A 23440-nucleotide genomic window follows, 5' to 3' on the forward strand; every position below is an offset into this window, starting at 1 on the left:
GTAGTAATGTAGAAGAAGAGGACATCATTGAGCTGACAGAGGATGGGCGTCCGGTGACATCAGCGCAGCGTCCTGCCCCACTGTTGGACTGCAGCTGTGGTGGTCTGCCCAAGCGCTACATCATGGCCATCCTCAGCGGCCTGGGCTTCTACATCTCCTTTGGCATCCGTTGCAACCTCGGAGTGGCCATTGTGGAGATGGTGAACAACAACACCGTTTATATCAATGGGACCCCTGTGCTGCAGGTAGCTGGATCAAATCAGACAGGACGTCGTAGGACTTAGTTTTATGTGTGCATTTTTTCTTGTTGCTCAGAAGATCATCCAGCCTTACAGGAGCAAACTAAATTGCTGTTTTTTCCAAATTAATGCAATTTAGTAGCACATGTAATTGCCAGAGTTTAGCAGGTATGTTTTTTTCTCTCTCCCTCTCTAGAAAGCTCAGTTTAACTGGGACCCAGAGACAGTGGGGCTGATCTATGGCTCCTTCTTCTGGGGCTACATTGTCACTCAAATGAACACATCTCACCTGTGTTCTCACAAGGAGCTTCTCCCTCTATTCATGTAATTAAAGCGTCACATTGCTTGTGTTTTATAAATGTGCTTATGATGCATTATATACATGACCTTCATAGAAAGTGTCATATTTTTTAGTTGTGCTGTACATGTATTAAATATTTTATATATATGTTATCGTACTGATTTTGCTCTGCAAGGGAGGAGTCTAAAATACGCCTCCTGTTGCATATTTCAAATTTTATTTGATTTATTATTGTGCAAGGCACAAATCCTAAACCAAGGAATTTTATTGAATCAATAACCTGGTAGAGAAATCTGGCAGCCATAACAATCTGACTGACTCAATGACGGCTTTAGCCATCATATTTATAAATATTTATATTTAGAATATGTATGTTACAATCTTTCCCAGTAATCAGGTGTTCAGTCATATAGGTGTCAGTTTAGTGGCATGAATGGTGTTTTTTTTAATCATGGCACGCTGCCTTGGCAGTTGTACTTTGTAGGCTTTGCACAATAAGCGTCATCTGAATGGCTTTAGGGTTTTTATTAAAATGATTAACACTGACATCAAATTCATACTTTGCCAAAAGTGTTTTAATAAAAATCGACTCATTCTGCTGTGATATAATCTCATGATTTATTGATGTAAATTAGCATTTTACCGTCTGGGCTCTGTGACTCATACCTTGTTCATTTAATTTTAATAATGAAAATCCTGGTGGTCCAGAGAATGTTGGGTCTGTCCTACTCCTCAAAAAGCCAAATATATAACACCTTCAACTGTTTTGCAAAGGAATTCATTCATTTTGTTGTTGTTTTGAAAATGAAAAGGTGTTTTTGGGATCATATGGTATGTCTTGTGGCTCCTGCTGGCATATGGAAGTCCTGCTGAACATCCCACCATCAGCGACGAGGAGAGGACCTTCATCGAGACCACCATTGGGGAAACAATGCACCAACTGATTTGATTCATTGGTTTTGTTTGACAGGGACCATGCATAGAATAGCTTCTATACCAGGGTTAGCTAAATAGCTAATTTGCATCTGTAGTCCCTGGGCAGGATGTTCAACCACAGTAAAACACACAAACTAGACATTACAGACACAATTCAAAGACAGCAGGATTAACATTACAAGTAAAAACTAATTTAAAAGAAAGATCAATGATCACAAGATTGATTGTCTTGATATGAGAATGCTGATTGGCCAAAGGTGGTCTTCTTAAATTTAGTGTAACAGTCCCCTCTCATTGCAGCCCTGGATACCCTTACATTGTCCCTGCAGAATGAAACACATTGCTTGAGTGGTGCTGGTGCAAGATCATGGGTCAATTTGTACATCAGGCACGTGTCAGAGAACCAAAGAAAACTGTCAAATGTAAACAGGTTATGGGGTCATTCCGTGTCATTTCATCAAATTTCTGAAAATCTTCCCACCGGACCATCTCAGAATGTCCTGAAAAAATTCAAGTACAAAGACACACTTGTTAATAGGACAAATCCAAAATATTAGGTCTCTACTGTCAATAGTTTTCTCATGAAACTTCATTGAATGAAGGGTAGTTTAGACGGTTTTTGGCCATTTTTAAACAGCAATATCTGAAAAACTATCTCACCTGTGGCCTTCAAAATTTCTACAGTGTATATCTGTTACTAATAGCCTCCAGACATGGAATATCAGGGGTGTAGCTCAATGATAACCTAGTATGGTAGGTACTTAAAATGAGGCTTGTCGAAATAAAGTAGTACATTTGAAGAGTGGCTGAGCTCCCATTTTTGCAGATAAAAGACTTCTATCACTTCTGCCTCTATCTCTGGTGTTAGCTTAAACATTCTACAAAATATGGTCTCTCTTAGATGATTAGTTTCACGGATATTAAGGCTCAAAAATGGAAGTAAACACATCTTTGCTCAACTTCAGAGTCATATTCCAAAAAACTGAGTATCAGGTCCAAACTTACTTTTTTTGAAAGATCATATTCTTGTTAAAATCATATAAAAAAATCAGGAGGGGGTTTTGCCTCAATTTGTCGCAGTGATTTTTTAAAATCCTGATATTGGTGGGGGTTTTTGTGGCCGGTTTTGGTACTGCATGTCCTAATTTTTTAATATTATTTTAACAAGAATATGATCTTTCAAAAAAAGTAAGTTTGGACCTGATACTTGTCAGTTTTTTGGAATATGACTCTGAAGTTGTGCAAAGATGTGTTTACTTCCACTTTTGAGCCTTAATATCTGTGAAACTAATCATCTGAGAGAAACCATATTTTGTAGAATGTTTAAGCTAACACCAGAGATAGAGGCAGAAGTGATAGAAGTCTTTTATCTGCAAAAATAGGAGCTCAGCCACTCTTCAAATGTACTACTTTATTTCAACAAGCCACATTTTAAGTACCTACCATACTAGGTTATCATTGAGCTACACCCCTGATATTTCATGTCTGGAGGCTATTAGTAAGAGATATACACTGTAGAAATTTTGAAGGCCATAGGTGAGGTAGTTTTCCTGAAATTGCTGTTTATAAATGGCTTTTCAGAGTATGATGCCAAAAACCGTCTAAACTACCCTTCATTCAATGATGTTTCATGAGAAAACTGTTGACAGTAGAGACCTAATATTTTGGATTTGTCCTATTAACAAGTGTGTCTTTGTACTTGAATTTTTTCAGGACAGTCTGAGATGGTCAGGTGGGAGGCATTTGATGAAATGAGACACACACACACACACACACACACACACACACACACACACGTGTCACATGACTACACACACCACAAATGGCATACACTGACTTCTTTCTTCCGATCCCAGAAATTCAAGACACCGTGGCGTCGTTTCTTCACCTCTATGCCCGTCTATGCCATCATCGTGGCCAACTTCTGTTGTAGCTGGACCTTCTACCTGCTCCTTATCAGCCAGCCGGCGTACTTTGAGGAAGTCTTTGGCTTCCCCATCAGCAAGGTTGGGGCCTCACAGCGTCACCGCAGCCATTCACCTGACGATGACAAATATCCATAAAGACAAATGATTAATCACAGGAGGGCTGATTTACATTCCTGAATGTGTTATCTCCCACCAGGTGGGGATCCTGTCTGCTGTCCCCCACATGGTGATGGCGATTGTAGTTCCTATTGGAGGACAGCTGGCTAACTTCTTACGCACAAACAAAATCATGTCCACCACAAATGTGAGGAAACTCATGAACTGTGGAGGTATGTTGTGGTAAACAAGCAATACGTGTCTTTTTTTATATTTATATTGGAAACCAAGAGATTCACCCTCTGGTTTTACCGTGTTATAGTGCCCAGTAATGTTTTTTAACCATTAGCCAGTCGAATGTGACATTATATCATGATAATGCCTAATTAGGTTCAATATTACTATCAGCCATTGAGCTCTGTAAGTTTCAACTGGTGCTGGTGTAAATGCTTGTATTATCAGGTCAACACTTGTCAACAAGTGTTGACCTAATACATTTTTTTACAAGTAGAATTTCTTCAGGCCCCTGATGGTGCTATTAGAGTGCTCCTGCATGGTCCTCCCGCAGGCCGGCCTGGAGGAGCACTGCACAGATCTAAGGATTCGCAGCTGAACTTGATTGTATTATAATTACTGGGATGTGTCTCTTGTCTGCAAACACCCTGAGGAAGGTGCAAGCCGACACGCGTTGGTGTTTTTTTTTAAATTATCCACTTCAATATAGGGTTTTTAACTTTTTCAAACTCACCTGAGTGCCTGTTCTTTTTTCTTTTTGTTAAACAAAATAAATTGTTAAGTTGTGGTGACCCACAATTGCTGTGTGAGACATTCACCAAGGGACTGTACCTTTAAGGTAAACAGTTCCGGTTTACGACAGTTCGTGTTTACGTCAGTTACGATTTGAACTCATGTGCGAGTAAGACTCGTTTGTTTTGATGTGGAGAGTAAAGCTGACTCGACCCATCTCCGTCTCTTGTCTCATCATTTACCCGACTCCACAATTGGTGACCCCGACGTGAGTTGGATACGACTGTAAAATGTTGCACATCGACGGTGATAACAACGCGCCCGCCGCGGCGCCGGCCGCCGCTGGCGGTGCGGCTATCGACGCGGCTAACGTCGGCGCTATCTATGCTGCCACCGTCAAGTTGCCGGACTTCTGGCAGAACAACCCACGGTCGTGGTTCCAACATATCGAAGCCCAGTTCCAGCTGAGGGGAATAACACAGGACGTGACTAAATATTTCCACGTTGTAGCAGCCTTAGATGCCTCGACGACGGCCAGGTGTATGGCGCGGTTGGAGGCTCCTCCAGCTGTCGGCAAGTACGACGCGCTCAAGGGGTTCCTCGTGAACCTTTTTGAACTGTCGGAGCTGGAGAAGGCGGACCGCCTCCTTTCCCTGAACGGCCTGGGCGACGGCAAGCCGTCTGAGTTGATGGAGAGGATGCTGGCTGTGCTGGGCTCGGCGGATCCCTCCTTCCTTTTCGCCCACATCTTCCTGCGGCAGCTTCCAGCGCCCGTGCGCACTGCTCTGGCCAGCTCACCCCTCTTTGCCTCCAAGGACTACCGGGCGGTGGCTGTAGAGGCCGACAGGATTTTCCTCGCCAACAGGCAGCAGTTTGTTCATGCGCTGTTGCCTCCCCAGCACACATCGGCCCCGTTTCCGCCGCAGGGGTACGACCCGGACACCGCAGCCGCTGTGACCGCCCGCCGACAGCATGACGACGGGTGTTGTTACTACCACGCCAGGTTCGGGGCCAAAGCCAAGCAGTGTCGCCAGCCTTGCAGTTTTGGGGCCCCGGGAAAAGCCCGGGCCAGCGCTCATTAACAGCTGTGAGCGCTGGTCGGGACTGCAGGCTGTTGTTCGTCACTGACACCTTGTCCGGCCGGCGGCTGCTGGTCGATTCTGGGGCTCAGCGCAGCATCCTGCCGGCGACGCCTGTGGACACTATGGCTGGCGGCCATGGCCCCCCGATGGACGCCGCCAACGGCACACCCATTCGTACCTACGGCACGAGGTATGTGGATGTGTGTTTCGGCGGCCGGCGTTTTGGTTGGGATTTCGTCATGGCTGCCGTGTCTACGCCACTCCTGGGGGCGGATTTCCTCTGCGCATACAGGCTGCTGGTGGATGTTACCAACTGCCGCCTGATCGACGCCCTCTCCTTTGCTTCGTTCCCCTGCACGCTGGGGGGGGTGGGGGGGCTTTGTCTTGCGAACACGTTTGCCACCGGGGACCTGTATCAACGCCTGCTGGCTGAGTTTCCTGACATCACCACGCCAACGTTTTCATCGGCTGTGGCTAAGCATGGTGTGGAGCACTACATCACCACGGTTGGCCCCCCGGTCTATGCACGGGCCCGCCGCCTGGACTCTGCCAAGCTCGCGATCGCCAGGGAGGAGTTCGCCACCATGGAGCGCCTCGGCATCGTACGCCGTTCCAAAAGTCCGTGGGCCTCCCCCCTGCACATGGTGACCAAGGCTGATGGCGGTTGGCGTCCGTGTGGTGATTTCCGTCGCTTGAATAACGCCACCACTCCCGACCGGTACCCGGTACCGCATATTCAGGATTTCACCGCCCACCTGGCTGGCGCCGCCGTCTTTTCAAAGGTGGACCTGGTACGCGGTTACCATCAGGTGCCCGTCCGCCCGCAGGATGTCCCCAAGACGGCGGTCATCACGCCCTTTGGACTTTTTGAATTCCTGAGGATGCCTTTCGGCCTCAAGGGTGCAGCGCAGACGTTCCAGCGCCTCATGGATTCTGTGCTGCGGGACATGCCGTTCCTGTTCGTCTATCTGGATGACATCCTCGTTGCCAGTGCGTCCGCGGACGACCACCTGACGCATCTACGGCAGCTGTTCGGTCGGCTCAGTGAGCATGGTCTCATTGTCAACCCGGCCAAGTGCGAGTTTGGCCGGTCATCCATCACCTTCCTCGGCCACCACGTCACTCCGCAGGGGGCGGTTCCCCTCCCGGCCAAGGTGGACGCCATCGCCAGTTTCCCACGTTCGCGCACGGTGAAGTCCCTGCAGGAGTTCCTGGGCATGGTGAACTTCTATAACCGTTTCCTTCCCCATGCGGCCCAGCTCATGCGACCCTTGTACAACGCCTTACGGGGCAGGAAGCCTGCAGACGTGTTGGATTGGTCCACGGAAATGACGGCTGCCTTCGATGCTGCCAAAACCGCGTTGGCCAACGCTGCTCTGCTGGCGCACCCGTCTCCGACCGCCCCGGTTGCTCTTACTACGGACGCCTCTGATTACGCCGTGGGGGCTGTGTGTGAGCAGTGGGTGGGAGGAGCCTGGCAACCGCTGGCCTTTTTCAGCAGGAAGCTCCGCGACAACGAGAGGAAATACAGCGCTTTTGACAGGGAACTCCTGGCTCTTTTCCTCGCCACCCGTCATTTCCGCTTCCTGCTGGAGGGCCGTCGGTTCACGGCTTTTGTGGACCACAAGCCGCTGACGTTCGCCATGGCCAAGTCTTCGGAGCCATGGTCTGGTCGACAGCAGCGTCAGCTCTCCGCCATCTCGGAGTACACCACTGACGTTCAGCATGTGGCCGGCAAAGACAATTTTGTGGCCGACTGCCTCTCTCGGGTGGTTATTGGTTCCGTCCACTTGGGCCTCGACTACGCAGCTATGGCTGGGGATCAGGCTATTGACTCTGAGGTGCAGGCCTACAGGACAGCCCCCACGGCACTCCTCATGGAGGATGTGGTGTTTGGCACGGCCAACACTGCGCTCCTCTGCGACGTCTCTACTGGCCAACCGCGCCCCATGGTGCCTGCTGGCTGGAGGCGTAAGGTTTTCGACACGATCCACAGCCTTTCCCATCCAGGGGTGAAGGCCTCTGCCAAGCTCGTGGGGGCCAAGTTCGTCTGGCCGGGCCTGCGGAAGGACGTCAGGGCCTGGGCTGCTGTCTGTGTGGCGTGCCAGCGTGCGAAGGTGACTCGGCATACCAAAGCCCCCTTGGCACTCTTCAAAGTGCCGGAGAGGCGTTTCGACCACGTGAACGTGGACCTGGTGGGCCCGCTTTCACCCTCCCGTGGTTACACCTACCTCCTCACCATGGTGGACCGGACCACCAGGTGGCCAGAGGTGGTTCCCCTGTCCTCCACTACAGCAGCTGAGGTGGCCCGGGCGTTCGTTATGGCTTGGGTGGCCCGTTTCGGCACACCGTCAGACATTTCCTCAGACCGGGGGCCGCAGTTCACGTCGGAGCTTTGGACTGCGGTCGCCGGTGTCCTGGGAGTGAAGGTCCACCGCACCACGGCCTATAACCCACAGAGCAACGGGCTTTGCGAGCGGTTTCATCGGGACATGAAGGCCGCGCTCAGGGCCAGCCTTACGGGCGGCGACTGGGCTGACCGCCTCCCGTGGGTTATGCTGGGCCTTCGCTCCGCCCCCAAGGAGGATCTTCAGGCCTCGTCGGCAGAGCTGGTGTACGGCCAGCCCCTGCGCGTCCCTGGGGAGTTTCTTCCGGACGCCACGGCCCCGTGGTCGGCTGCCTCCCATCGTGCTGCGTCCCGGGACATTGCGGACGCTTTCATTCCCGTTCCGACGTCTCGCCATGGCCTCCCCCGGTCCTACGTTCCCAGGGATTTACCGTCGGCCAAGTACGTCTTCATCCGCCACGATGGCCACCGTACCCCGCTGCGGCCCCCCTACGATGGGCCCTTCCGCGTCTTGGAGGGTGGGCCTAAGAACTTTGTGGTGGATATGGGGGGCAGGCCTGAGCGGGTGGCTATAGACCGGCTCAAGCCTGCTCATGTGGATGTTGGCGAACCGCTCCAGCTGGCTCAGCCCCCGCGACGGGGGCGCCCGCCTGCGGCAGCCTCGACCCCTGGTCCTGCGGCGGCCTCGACCCCTGCTCCTGCCTCTTGCCCTTCTCCTGTTAGGCGCAGCCGTTCTGGCCGCCTGGTCCGCCCGCCTAGGCGTTGATTTTTCTAGGGACTGTTTCGTACTAGTGTATTCTGTTTGGCGCTAGTGGGTGTCCGATGTTCTCTGTGTGTTGCCTGTTCGCTCTGGACCTGTTGGTTTGGGTGAATTCTGGGGGGGCCTGTGTGGTGACCCACAATTGCTGTGTGAGACATTCACCAAGGGACTGTACCTTTAAGGTAAACAGTTCCGGTTTACGACAGTTCGTGTTTACGTCAGTTACGATTTGAACTCATGTGCGAGTAAGACTCGTTTGTTTTGATGTGGAGAGTAAAGCTGACTCGACCCATCTCCGTCTCTTGTCTCATCATTTACCCGACTCCACAAAGTCATAATTTTTGACTATTTTCTTTCTTAAGTTTAAGGCCTTCTGGAGAAAAATCACATTCAGCTGAGAGTGAGAGACTGACTGCTTGCGTCACTGGTTTACGATTCAAGTGTATTTTCGTCATGTTAAGTGAAGGGTAATCTGTATGTAACAACATATGTTTAGTATTCATTAATAAATAATTTTACAATCAGCTTTGTTTAGTGACCAATAAAGAGTATTTTGGCACCTCATGTACCATTGCATGATTACAGCGTGGCATGCTGTCGATGTCAGAACGTTGCTGCTTGTCCACCGATGTCTTTATTTGAATGGATGGCGGCATATGTTAATGGAGATCACTAAAGTACAAGCTGCTGTTGTGGAGAGACTACACAGAGACTACAGCGCTACTGCCTCCCTTTCTGTATTTCTGCAGTCTATCATCTATTCTGATAAAATGTGGTGCTCTCATGGCTGTGATTTAGTCATGGCCTCAGAAGTACGTGCGGGAGAGGACTGCACTAGATAGATCAAATATGGCTGATCCATGGCACCCATTTTCAACTCGGCTCCACAGAAGCCGTGACCCAAATAGCCATTAACAGATCAGCAACAACCTGATTTTTAATCCTGCTCCCCTCTCAAGATCGGTTAGATTACAGGGTTACAGTGAACGGTACTAGATGACTGGACATCCCATAATCCTTCTCTCCTGCTCTCACGTGTCAATTAACTTGCTCATTCACTCAATCCATGAATAAGCATCTGCTGCACTTAACCGCTATGAGCTCTATATTTGTTAGAAGAATGTGCTGATCAAGGCAAAGATACTCAGGTAATGAAGGACAGTTTGGCTCCAAATAAATAGTTTGATTCTCTTATTCATATTTATGCAACAATGGTCAACTGTGCAGTTAGACAGGGTCTTGGCAGTCAACATAATAGCTTGATTCAATAAAACTCAAATCACCTGAAACTTTTAGTACCACTGTAAGACACAGCTAACTACATTGCTAATATCATACAAATCAGTGTGTTGGGTATATAAAAAACATGTTCTACAGGAAAGCAATCTCAATATGAAGGAGCGATGACTTGAATAGTTTTTATTTTACTTTTAATTAGACACTGTTAAAGCAGTATATGATTATTTGCGTTAAACGGCTGTTATGAAAGTAGAAAGAAAAAAAAAATCTTGTGGAGTCTAGTAGTTCCATATGGTCTGTGAAAGGTCCACCGTGGCATCCTGACTGGGCCCTTTAATGAACAAGCCCTACAAATCCTTCTCTAATTGACAGAAGCTTTCAAAAGCTATTTTATGACTCCAACGCTCTTTCAGTCTACTGAAAGGACCAATACTTCATCTCTCTGGAGGAGAGACCACCATTCAAAGTCGGTTTTAATTAGTAACCTTGACCAACATTGTATATTTAGTTAGCAGAATTTGACAGTATAACTGAAGCTTTACATTTGACAAACATTATTTGAATTGAGCGGGCTAAATTTTCTTAAAACTATGAAACAGAACTTGTGTTATTTAAAAGAAATGCATTGTGTAACTCCTATGGGTCATTCCGTGTCATTTCATCAAATTTCTGAAAATCTTCCCACCTGACCATCTCAGAATGTCCTGAAAATTTAAAGTACAAAGACACACTTGTGAATAGGACAAATCCAAAATATTAGGTCTCTACTGTCAACAGTTTTCTCACGAAGTGAGTTTTTTGGAATATGACTCTGAAGTTGCGCAAAGATGTGTTTACTTCCATTTTTGAGCCTTAATATCCATGAAACTAATCATCTAAGAGAGACCATATTTTGTAGAATGTTAAAGCTAACACCAGAGATTAAGGCAGAAGTGATAGAAGTCTTTTATCTGCAAAAATGGGAGCTCAGCCACTCTTCAAATGTACTACTTTATTTCGACAAACCTCATTTTAAGTACCTACCATACTAGGTTATCATTGAGCTACACCCCCGATATTCCATGTCTGGAGGCTATTAGTAACAGATATACACTGTAGAAATTTTGAAGGCCCCAGGTGAGATAGTTTTCCAGATATTGCTGTTTAAAAATGGCTTTTTCAGAGCATGATGCCAAAAACCGTCTAAACTACCCTTCATTCAATGATGTTTAATGAGAAAATTGTTGACAGTAGAGACCTAATATTTTGGATTTGTCCTATTAACATGCGTGTCTTTGTACTTGAATTTTTTCAGGACATTCTGAGATAGTCAGGTGGGAGGCATTTGATGAAATGACATGGAATGACCCCTATCGAGGATCTTGTTCTTTTACACAAACTCTAGCTGTATTAGCCAGTGACAGATAAAACAAAAATGACATTTGGTCTGCTGTATAACCAATGAATCAGTATAATTATAAAACCAATTTAAAAGTGAATGATCCTATTGTTCAAGTTACACATTTGTAACTACAATGCAATAGCATCAAGCCTACAAGATACTGTGGACAACACAGTATCTTGACCTCTTTTTAGTGAGGGAAGATGGCTTATTATAAATCTAATATGCCTGCCTTAACATCTCGTGGTTCAGTCGTTTAAGCTAACGTCAATAAACACCACGATATAGTTACTTATAATTAAGTTATATTGATAACATTAGTCATATTCCGCGTGGCAAACAACGTCGTGTAATGTTGTTTAAATGGCGTTGAGGGCGAGTTTGGTCTACTGCTCTACTGACCTAGTTTCGGAAACCACAAAGTTACCGTCAACCGGCGAGAGACGTCGCAAACCAACACACCGCGGCGCTTCTCTCGTTTTTTATCCAAGTGCTGCGCGTACTTGTAGGTTTAACCAGCCGAACGTTTAAACCGCTGAATGGTGGGTTTCCCCAATTACCTGCCGGTTCGCCTCCCGATCTGTCACCGCCGCCGGACGCTGTGTTCCTGCCCGACATGGCTGGAGCCGGAGCCGGTGCGCTGGGGCCCAGAACCACGACATATGGATGAGGCGTCCGGGATGTTGTTGTGTCAATTAGGACAGATTGTGGAAGAGGGGCGGCGACATACAGCTGCTTTACATTCCCGCTATGAAGAAAAATAAAAAGAGGCAGAGGGCGCAATGAAATCGGATTCTTGATGTTTTGGCCGTTGGTAAACAATTCGGTGGCCCTTTACCGCCACCAACTGGTACGGAAAGTACACCGATTCTGCTTCTTTGGATTTTTATGGCGGTATGCAAACCAGTTTTCTTCTACCCATGAGTATAAAGGTATTATTGGTGCAAAAGGTTTGAGCACCTGTAACAGTGGAATTTGTAGTTGTGACAGTGATTGTGTATGTGTATCAGTAAATTTGAAGTCACAGACTCTATGAGTTGTGTACTTGTAGATTTTTTCTCTCTCCACAAATACAACACAACACTTACACATTCACAAATTCTTAATTACAGGTGCACAAATCCTATTTTACAAGTCACAGATTAAAAAACTGACACGCTCACATTTTTGCTCCTATTGTTATTGTATATTTGGTGCAAAACATATTTGTGTACCTGTATCAGACAATGTGAAGTTGTGGACAAAATTTGTGCAAATCTGAATGTGAGGGACCCAGTAGTTGACACAGGGACGCAGACTCAGGAGTAGCAACAATAGCTTAAATTTATTTTTCTTTGGTCAAACATAAGTCAAAACTCAAAGTTAACAAAAGATTTAGGGCCCTTTTAAGGTTAACGTAACAAAACCAAAGAGACAAAACACAAACACACCCTCCACCTATCTTTTCCCAAATGAAACAAAGGAACTGCTTAAATACTACTTGACTAAACCAAAATAAATGACAGGATAATTATCAAATCAATTAAGCTTACAAAAGAACCAAAAATTGTGAAAAAGACAAACTAAAGATTTCTACAGAAATAACCTATTTAAACTAATATTTACATATATACCCAAAACAATCCAACTCAAATTAAACATAACAAAATCCCAAAATCTTAAATCCCCCCCACGACTGGACAGCAGTTGGATCATGCTGAGCAGGTCTTAAACTGGCGGAACCTTTCTGCCCGTCTTTTGGCTGGTTTCCCCCCGGACCCCAATTGTCGCCGCACGCCCCACCACGACGCCGGAGTTGGCCAGACTCAGGACCCCCGCAGCGGGCATGGTAAATAAAGCAGAACAAAAAGAATTAACAACAAATAACAGCAAACCCATAGTCAACACAAATGTGTGCACTTGCAAATGTGTGACCATGACGTGCTTAAAGTAAATAAAGTCTATATGAGGTATGAAATCGAAAGACTATGTGTCGTGTGTTTATTTGTTTACATATGTTCAACGATGTATGTCGATCCTAATAATAATAATAATAACGTGCAGGAATAAACCTAAATGTGCAAATTATACTAATGATTAAAGCATCAAAATGTGAGTGAGTGCAAGGGGAGGGGTTACCGACAGGCAGACGGTGTTTACTGTGGTGTGGACGCGTCTGCGGCCATCACACACTCCCCCCCCCCCCCCCCCCTTCTGGAGACTCGCCATGGGAGCGAGACAGGAAGTCAGCTGTGGCATTGGACTTCCCTGGGATGTGAGCAACAGTAAATCGGTAGGGCTGCAATGCGAGGTACCATCTTGTGATGCGCCCATTCGTGTCCTTCATTCGTGCCAGCCACTGGAGTGCTCGATGGTCGGTCTCCAAGACGAATTCTCTTCCAAGGAGATAATATTTGAAGGAGTCAAGAGCCCACTTGATTGCCAGTGCTTCTTTCTCCACCGTAGAGTATGGAACCTCCCGGGGTACCATCTTCCTACTGATGTAAGCCACTGGATGTCTGTCCTCTGGCGGCCCCTGCAGGAGAACACCTCCAAGACCTCTATCAGACGAATCTGTCTGCAAGACAAAGGGTTGATCAAAGTCTGGGCTGCGCAATACAGCGCTCTTACTCAATACTTGGCGGAGGTCGTGGAAAGCTGCTACGGCCTCCTCTGACCACTGGACTCTGTTGGGGCATCTCGATCCGACTCGGTCCGTGAGGGGGGCTGCTCTGGCCGAGAAATGAGGTATGAACCGCTGGTAGAATCCTGCCATGCCGATAAAGGACCTCAGCTGTTTCCTGGTCTGGGGCAGAGGACAATTTTCAATAGCATGCACCTTTTGAAGCTGAGGTTTAACAGTACCTTTACCAACGGTGAACCCCAGGTACTCTGTTTCAGCCCGGGCGAACACACATTTGGAGGTGTTGATCGTTAGGCCTGCAGACTGGAGGCGGTCCAGGACCTCCTTCAGATGTTCCAGGTGATCCCCCCAGGTGGTGCTGTGGATCACTATATCATCCAGATAGGCAGATGCAAAATCAGACAATCCTTAAAGTACTTTGTCCATCATTTTTTGGAATGACGCTGGAGCACCGTGCCAGCCAAATGGGAGTACAGTGAAGTGGAACAAGCCCCAAGGGGTGCGGAAAGCAGTCAGTTCACAGGAACTCTGGGTGAGTGGAATTTGCCAGTATCCTTTACATAAATCAATAGTTGTCAGAAACTGGGATTTGCCGAGGCGCTCTATGAGGTCATCGATTCTGGGGGTTGGATACGAATCGAATTTTGAACAGAATTCAAGTAGCGGAAATCAATACAAAATCTCACACTACCGTCTTTCTTTGGTACCAACACCACCGGATGGCACCACTCACTCTGGGAGCGCTCGATCACTCCAGACGACAGCATGAGATCCACCTCTTTCTTCAGGGACTCCTGGAGTCGCTCTGGGATCCTATAACTCATGCGTCTCACAACCGCATCAGACTTTAACGTGATATTATGTTCCACCAGGTTAGTTCTGCCAGGATTCTCAGAAAAAAGGAGAGGGTTGCACAAGGCTCTCACCTGGGACTGTTGTTCATCGGCCAGATGTTCCAAGTCCAGAACCACTGGAGCGGCCACAGGTAAGTATTGGTCATCCATATCCTCCTCTTCATCAATCCTCCTAATCAGCATCACCTCTTTCCCTTCAGGTCTAGAGATCCACTCCTTGAGGAGATTAACATGCAGCACCTTGGTAGACCGACCTCGACCCGGAGTAGCGATCTCGTAGGTGGTGGGCCCGAGTCTCTTCTGCACCTCATACGGCCCCTGCCATTTTACCAGCAACTTGCTTTCCTGGCTAGGCAGCAACACCAGCACCTTCTGTCCAGGGCTGAAGATCCGGTGTCGAGCTGTCTGGTCATACCAGGTCTTCTGCTGCTTTTGAACATCTGCCATGTGTGCCTCGGCCAGAGCGCTCATCTTCTCCAGCCTCTCCCTCATCTGTAGGACATAAGACACAACATCCACAGGCTCTTCACCTCCCCGGCCCCCCTCCCAGAGTTCTTTGAGCAGAGTCAGAGGCCCCCTCACCTCTCTGCCATAGAGCAACTCAAAAGGAGAGAAGCCAGTGGAGGACTGAGGCACCTCTCGATATGCAAAAAGAAGGTACGGTAACCATTGATCCCAATTGGAACCCGTCTCATTCACAAACTTCCTGAGCATATGCTTAATTGTTTGGTTGAACCTTTCAGTCAACCCATCAGTCTGGGGGTGATATGGGGTTGTGCGAAGGCTCTTGATGCCCAACAGATGGTACACTTGCTTCAACAGGGTGGACATAAAGTTCGAGCCTTGATCTGTAAGGATCTCACAAGGAAAACCCACCCTGGAGAACAGCTGGACTAAGCACGCTGCCACGTATCTTGCCTTCACAGACTTCAGGGGAAACACTTCCGGATACTTTGTTGCATAATCAGTAATAACAAGCATGAAGCGGTTACCTGCTTTGGTTTTCTCAACTGGCCCCACAACATCCATCCCGAGCCGTTGAAAAGGGACACTGATGATGGGCAGAGGTTGAAGAGGAGCCCTGGGAGGCCCCTTCACTGGCGCTTGCTGACACTCGGGACAGCTCCTGCAAAACTGAGCAACAGAACCCCCTATCCCAGGCCAGAAGAAGTGACGCTTGATGCGTGCTACAGTCTTGTTCTTCCCCAAGTGTCCAGCCCAAGGTATGGAATGACCTAGAGTGAGGACTGTCCCTCTAGCGCCCTGCGGAACCATCAACTGTGTAGATGGCCCACACTGGCGGTAGAGCACGCCGTCTTTCAGGAAATACCACTCTCCAGCATCCTGATCAGGCCTAGGCTTCCCCTCTTGTTCCTTAGCCTTCAGCATATAGCTTGCTAATGTTGGGTCATCATTCTGCATCTCAATGATATTCACAGGCAGTTTAAGTTCCAACGGTGGTGTTAGGGGAGATTCAGAAGACTGATGGCTGACTGTGTACTGGAACTTATCCTCTCTTCTATGACTGCGTGACTTCCGGGATCTCCCGGGTGCATTCTCCAAGTCTGCATCATAGAAAGGCAAAACACTCACCCATGGGGGAGACTCCTCACCCTTCTTGGATTGGGACCTCGTCATTGCAACATTGCACGTCTGCTTCCGCTGCAACAGGTCCGGCAGTACTGGCAGATCTCGGCCCAGCACCACCGGGAAGGGGAGGTTGTCTGCCACACCCACGGTCATGAGGTAAGTTTGATCCTGTACTTTAAGATAGACATCAGCAGTCGGTATTAGCTTCTCATCTCCATGCACACAACGCACTGGAATACAGTTATTATTCTGCACAAGATCATATGCAATACATTCCTGATGCACCAATGTTTGGTCACTCCCAGAATCCACAAGTGCTTGAAACTCTTTGCCATGCACTTGCACATTGATCATATGAGGCATCTCCTGGACTGTCTGGCCTGACTCAGCCTGTGGCCTAGGAACATGGCATACATGATTTACCTTTGCTGCCCCCCTCGGACATCTTGGCTTTATATGGCCCTCTTCTCCACACTGATAACAGACGGGGACTCTGCCAGTGGGCTTTGATGCAGAGGTAGGAGTTTCCTGGAAAGGAGGCTTACCAAACCTCTGGGGGTACCGCTGCATATGCTGGCTTTGGGGCTTACGTGGCTCTCTGGGGGTCCTCCAAGCATTATAGCTCCACTGCTGGCCCTTCCTCCTTGCTGCCACGAAGACAGCCAGCTCTGCAGCGTCCCCTGCTGACTCTGGGTTGTGCTCCTTGACCCAGACCTGTAACTAAGGGGACAGCATACGCAGATATTGTTCAAGAATAAGAAGTTCATTAATTTCCGCCACAGTTTTACCTCTTGGTTGGATCCATTTTACATAATTTTCCTTTAGTCGCACATAGAGCTCCTTCGGACTCTCTTCCGGCCCCACATCAAGGGATCGAAACCTCTGACGGTAAGTTTCGGGATTAATATCATACTTTCTCAGAATAGCTGCTTTAACTCTGTCATAGTTGAGGGCGTCGTCTCCCTCCATATGGACATACGCACCTCTGGCCTTCCCAGTCAATAAAGGGACAAGATGCAGCGACCAGTCCCCTCTTGGCCACTGGCAAGCGGCAGCCACATGCTCAAAAGTTATTAGAAAATGTTCTACATCATCTGAGTCGGACAACTTTTGTAGCTTTGGCTCGGCGTAGCGGCCTGGCCGGGGACCGCGTGGAGGCGGCCCGTTTGGATCCGCTTCACCTCCTACCTCGTATGCTGGACCACCTCGAGCTTCCCCGAGTGGTACTGGAGGAGGTTGCCCCGCCACGTCCTGCCGCAACAAGCCAAATTGTTGTCGGAGGGCCTCAAACCGCCGGTCTTGCTCCCCCAGCTCTTGGGTGCGCTGGGTTTCCCGTGCCTCCTGAGCCACGATGTGTGTGCGTAGCAGGTCCGCCAGTTCTCTGAGAGTTGTCTCTCCCGAATTGCTGGCGTTCTCCTCTTCCCCGCCACTGCCATCCTCAGAGCCTCTCGCTAGCCCTGCACCAGGAGTTGCTGCTGCTGCTCCTCGCTGGGTGCCACACCCTCTGCAGTTACGCTGCATCTCGTAGGAGGTTGCACTCACAAAAAGGAGAAGAAAAATCGATGAAAAATGGAGGGAAAAAAAATACAAGTCTGCGCCCCCTACTGGCTAAATCCCACCACTGCCACCATATGTGAGGGACCCAGTAGTTGACACAGGGACGCAGACTCAGGAGTAGCAACAACAGCTTAAATTTATTTTTCTTTGGTCAAACATAAGTCAAAACTCAAAGTTAACAAAAGATTTAGGGCCCTTTAAAGGTTAACGTAACAAAACCAAAGAGACAAAACACAAACACACCCTCCACCTATCTTTTAAGCATCAAAATGTGAGTGAGTGCAAGGGGAGGGGTTACCGACAGGCAGACGGTGTTTACTGTGGTGTGGACGCGTCTGCGGCCATCACAGTGAACTTGTGCAATAAATGTTCAATGTATGTAAAATAATTTCCCACGAAAATATTTGTGTTCTTTTGAAACACAAACACAAATCGAGAAGTAGGCCTACAACTGCGCAAATCTTCCCCACGAGTCACAGATTCTGTTTCCTTCACCTACAAATCACAAATCCCACCTCCACTGAGATATGTGGAGCAAAACGATGTGCCAACAGGTGTATCCAAGTAATCAAGCCCATTAGCGCATATATACCCCCGTGGATATAGGCACACACACACACATGTGAGGCATCGGCATCAACTTGAGCATGACTGAGCTGCTCCTTGTACATCATGTGATGGATTTTGGTTCCATGTGGACACGGGCCCGAATGCAGCATTTAAAGACACGTGTTTTAATAGATACTAACACTGGTGTTTAATTCAGTTCTGTAGGGTGAGGACCTTCACGCCAGACTCACTAACCCCAGTGGTTTGGTGGTCCAGAGCAGCATTCTGCTGGAGAAGAACAAACTGGAGGAGGAGGTCAAACGGCTTCAGCTGAAGATAGCAGAGCTGGGACGGTGAGATGAACCTGCTTTGGAAGAGTCCACCCTGAGTCTATTGTGTCTATGAGAACTCTCTGACATCCTGTCCTCTCTCATCAGCTTGGTGTCCAGTCAGCAGGAAGAGATCAGCAAGTGGAAGAGCAGAGCCATCAAGCTGAGGACGATGGGCAAGACCGAGGTGGACAAGCCTTCGTCGCCCCGCCCCCTCACCAAGAGGGTCAGGGCCATGACCCCGGACGACTCAAACCTCATCAGCCAACTCACCCAAGAAGTTTCTGGTTACTCCCAAGAATGTCCTGGGCTCTCCCAGGATGACCCTGGGCTCTCCCAAGGTCTCCGTGCTCGACGGCCCCAGTTGCCCATTCTTTGACGGGGACGGAAGCTCGGCGCTGCTGTCCAGAACCCGTCGCATGCAGTTCTTTGACAACTCCAGCCTTGGAACCATTCCAGGTGAGCTCCATGTAAAGTTCTCCTGCCTGTGTGATTGTCAACGATTTCTGATTTGTGTTGCAGAAGCTGAAGCAGCCGCCGGTGCAGTCGGAAAGAGTTTGTGCCCGAAGTCTGCAACGCAAGAGATGTGTGAAGCGCAGTAACACTCCATGTGCAATATTTTAAATGTTTGTCTCTTATTCTAATAAAATATATTATAGAATTAACTGAATCCGAGTCTGTGACTTCAAATTTACTGATACACAATCACAACTACAAATTCCACTTTTACAGGTGCTCAAACCTTTTGCACCAATAATACCTTCATACATGAGCCTCGGTGGACACAAATGGTAGATTACTGCCACCTACTGGATTAGAGTGTAGATCAGTGGGTTGACAGGAAAAACAATAAATACCGGTTCATAAATGGAGTGTACACATGATAATAAAGAAAAGATCAGTACAGTATTAACATTACATAAATACGTCATACAAATAAAAACAATAATTGAAACAAAAATATTAGCCTCTTCTCATTCCTTGGGTATCAAACAAACGCATGACTTTAAACAGGAGAGCAGCATTGGCATTGGGAAGGATCATTGAGTTATTTGGAAGGGATTTTTGTGTTTTTTTCTGTACTTATGTTGTTAACTACTTAGTTAATATAGTTATTATTTTTTCCTTAACCTCTGCAAGCGTTATATAAACGCTTGAATTCACAGTAACGTTTGCAAAAAAAGTGACGCCAAGAGGTTCTGGCAAAGCATCAGTGTGAGTTAGGAGTATTAGTATGCAACGAGTTGGCATGACGTTGTAATGAGAATGTGCTGGAAATGAGAAACACTTTCCAACACTTCTTTGTAAGAGCTCACATAAATCATAAATGTATTTCTTTAAGATTCAGTATCCGTTCCCTTCTCTCAGCATCAAGCACAACATGTTACCTTTGTTCTTGATTACAAAAAAAAAAAAAAAAAAAAAAAAAAATCACACATTTGATTTTGTTTTTTTGATAATGTAGCCTCATATAATACAAACATTGTATTGTTTCTCTCCACTGTCTATCTGGCTGATATAAGGTAAGGAGGACTACAAATGACTAGAGGTCACCAGTCACCACAGGACGATCACTGCACGTTTCATCTAAGTGAAGAACCACTACACAGCACACACAGGGCTAGTTTCTAGGTTAAGGCACACCATTTCAAATCACAGCACGCAACACCCTCAACGCAGGAGGCACTGCAATTTATCAATCACAGCAACTTGAGAAATCACAGCAATCCACCCTCGCCGTTTAAAGTGTAACCGTATGGATGTCCCGCTTATGACGATAGCTCTCACACCTGTAACCTCCTCCCCCCCTCTGCACTACACAACGGCCTATATAAAACACACACACATACAGAAATACATTTAACAACAATATTGGTCAAACTTAACTCGCCCGCTTGACGAGACCCTCCCCCGGGGTCTGAGCTTGTGATGCCGTCCAACTCCCCGGGGAGCGGCTTCGCTGGACGGCACAGACAGTTCGGCCGACGTCAGTGTCGCGCACGCGGCAGCAGGGAGTATGAAGAGCAGTGGCGGCTCCTGCACTCTTCTAAAGCCCGGCCCTAACTTCCTACAGGAGGCAGCAAACCTCCCCTCCTCACACAGGAACCTCTGACCCCCTCTCTAACTATCTTCATCGCCGGCAGTCCTAAACGGCTGCGAACGACACCCTCCCTCCCAAGAGTGCCGAACCGCAGCAGTCAGATGCTCTCTCCGTGCCCCGTCTGCTCTGTCCTTTGTCACCTTCCAGACGACCTCCCGCCCGCAATCACACACACACACACACACACACACACACACACCTGTACTCAATTCCCTTGATACACAGGTGATGCTAATTACGTCATCGATTGTGTCCCCCAGCATATTCACATCACAATACTTACGGCATCGTTACTCCATATTCTGCTGTAGGCTACATACATTTAAATAGTAGCTAGTCTTTAAAACAATAACATAAAACGTCCCATAGCGCATTGAACGTAATGACGTCTATTCGAATTTAGAATTTCATGACGTGTCATCGTCTTGCTGCCTTCGATTGAGACATTAAAGGCATCGATGCGTCACGAATGACGCAGATCAAAGCTCACCAAGAATCTATAAAGCCGTTGTCCCTCCATCGTTCAGTGACTTATTGTCTAGACATGGACGGAACTAATCTCATCTACGTGTCAGAGGAGCTGAATGCCCTCCGATCCTTAACAAGTTCCCTTCAATTTGAATTAAAAGAAGTGAAGGAGGCAAATGTGGTCTTGAGTGAGACTAATGAACATATTAAGGGTGAGCTTACCTCACTTCTATGCATGACGAATTCAAACCAAACATATATTAACAACCTGGAGACAAGTGTGCATGACCTTAACCATCTTGTAGAGAAGGCTCAAAAAAGCAAATATGAGCAAGAGAAGCAATTCAAACACCAACTTCAACAGCTGGATGAGACAAAGCAGACAGAGATAGATGATCTCATGTCAACAGTGCTGGACTATGAGCAAAGAGAGAATCTTCTAAAGGAGCAGGGTGAGATCATGACTGACGAGATGGCCCGGCATCAATCTCAGATGGACAAAACTCAGGCAGAGAATGGTAATCTGCGGGAAAATGAGAAAACCTTTAAGGAAGAGAACCAAAGCCTGACTGCGGTGGTCCACCTTGAATCTCTGAGAAAGGAGAAACAAGAACGGATTGAACATCTGTTGAATGATCTTGATTGTCAAGTCAGAGAAGGTCTGAAACTAAATCAGGAAAAAGATGAGATAAAAGACCTACATACGCAGATCAATGAGGAATCTCTGACAAAGATCAAAGAATTCAAGCTATTGTTGCTGGAGCTTCAGGAAAAGGAAATCTGTCTGAAAGAGCAGAATGAGAGGAACAGTGAGGAGCTGGCTCGACTCAAGTCTCTGACGGCAAAACAGAAGGAAGAGAATGACAAGCTGAAGTCAGATGTGCATGACCTTGAGCATCTTGTAGAGGTGTGTCAGCAACACAAAGATGAAAAGGTGAAGCAACTCGAATACCAACTTGATCACCTGAATCAGGCAACGCAGGCAAAGATAAGTAACCTCACGTCAACAGTAATGGATTACGAGGAAACTGAGAACTCCTTGAACGTGAAACACAAGATCATTACTGAAGAACTAGCCCTGCTTCAATCTCAGATAGAAACCAAACAGGCAAAGAATTCTAATCTGCAGGCAGAAGTTTGTGATCTGCAGGAAAATGTCAAAATCACAAGGGTCAAGGTGGACCATCTTGAATCTCTGACAAAGGAGAAACAAGAAGAGATTGAACATCTGTTGATAAAAGAGGATTATCTTCATTGTCAAATCAGACTACAAATGGAAAAGGAAATCTCTCTGAGAGAGAAGGATGGGAGCAACAGTGAGGAGCTGGCTCGACTCAAGTCTCTGACGGCCAAACAGAAGGAAGAGAATATCAAGCTGAAGTCTGGTTTACGAGAGCTTCAATACGGAATTGAGATGGATGAGGAGCTTCTCTGTAAAAATGATGAGATAATTACTCAACAAGCCAGGGAAATTGCTGATAAGAAGGAAGAGATACAGGAACTGTACAACCTAAGAAGGGAATCGCAACAATTCATCTGTGATCTTAAAGACCAGCTGACAAGGCAGGAGGAGGAGAAAATTGCTGGCGTTCTTAATTTCCAAGAGGAATGTAGGATTTTGGCGGGAAATCCGGACTCATCTGAGGAGGAGACCGACGAGAGCCTCCTGGAGACGACACCCGAGGAGGAGACATACGAGAGCCTCCTGGAGACGACACCCGAGGAGCAGACAGACGAGAGCCTCCTGGAGACGACACCCGAGGAGGAGACAGACGAGAGCCTCCTGGAGACGACATCCGAGGAGCAGACATACGAGAGCCTCCTGGAGACGACATCCGAGGAGCAGACATACGAGAGCCTCCTGGAGACGACATCCGAGGAGGAGACAGACGAGAGCCTCCTGGAGACGACACCCGAGGAGGAGACAGACGAGAGCCTCCTGGAGACGACACCCGAGGAGGAGACAGACGAGAGCCTCCCGAATGCTGCAGCTGCTAAGGTTCCAACCAGAAGTTTCTGGCGTCGCCTTGCTAAAGTAGTACTGAAGGGAGCAATGTTCGTTGGCGCCATGGGCCTGGGTATGTATATTTACATGACGAGGAAAAGCTCCAGCACAGATATAAGAAGCATCATGTTGGACTTTGCCACCTATGTGATAGAGTCCTACAGTAATACCAACCCACAAAGTCACCCACACTAAACAGAGCATGGGGGACTGTGGCCGTCCGTCCGTCTGTGTGTCTGTGTGTCCATCTGTGTGTGTGTCCGTCCATCCATCTGTCTGTCTGTCCGTCTGTCTGTGTGAAGAGTTGA

At 47.6% G+C, this 23440-nt stretch overlaps 1 protein-coding gene and 1 long non-coding RNA gene across 2 annotated transcripts in view; one reads left to right on the forward strand and one right to left on the reverse strand.

Moving 5' to 3' along the window:
* bmal2 (basic helix-loop-helix ARNT like 2) overlaps window positions 1–11804 on the reverse strand; it is a 39136-nt gene extending 27332 nt beyond the window's left edge. The window contains exon 1 of the mRNA XM_084018020.1: window positions 11617–11804. Within this exon, the coding sequence (XP_083874146.1) occupies window positions 11617–11674 (58 nt within the window). The 5' untranslated portion in view covers window positions 11675–11804. The remainder of the gene's footprint in view (window positions 1–11616) is intronic.
* A 1017-nt stretch (window positions 11805–12821) lies between these two features.
* LOC311018543 lies at window positions 12822–18902 on the forward strand. The gene is made up of 3 exons (XR_014597735.1): window positions 12822–12884; window positions 18447–18582; window positions 18667–18902. It is a non-coding gene; the product is annotated as an uncharacterized lncRNA (long non-coding RNA).
* The last annotated feature ends 4538 nt before the right edge of the window (window positions 18903–23440 follow it).

Source organism: Eutrigla gurnardus, assembly GCF_963514095.1.
Source record: "Eutrigla gurnardus genome assembly, chromosome: 9".
Lineage (NCBI taxonomy): Eukaryota > Metazoa > Chordata > Actinopteri > Perciformes > Triglidae > Eutrigla > Eutrigla gurnardus.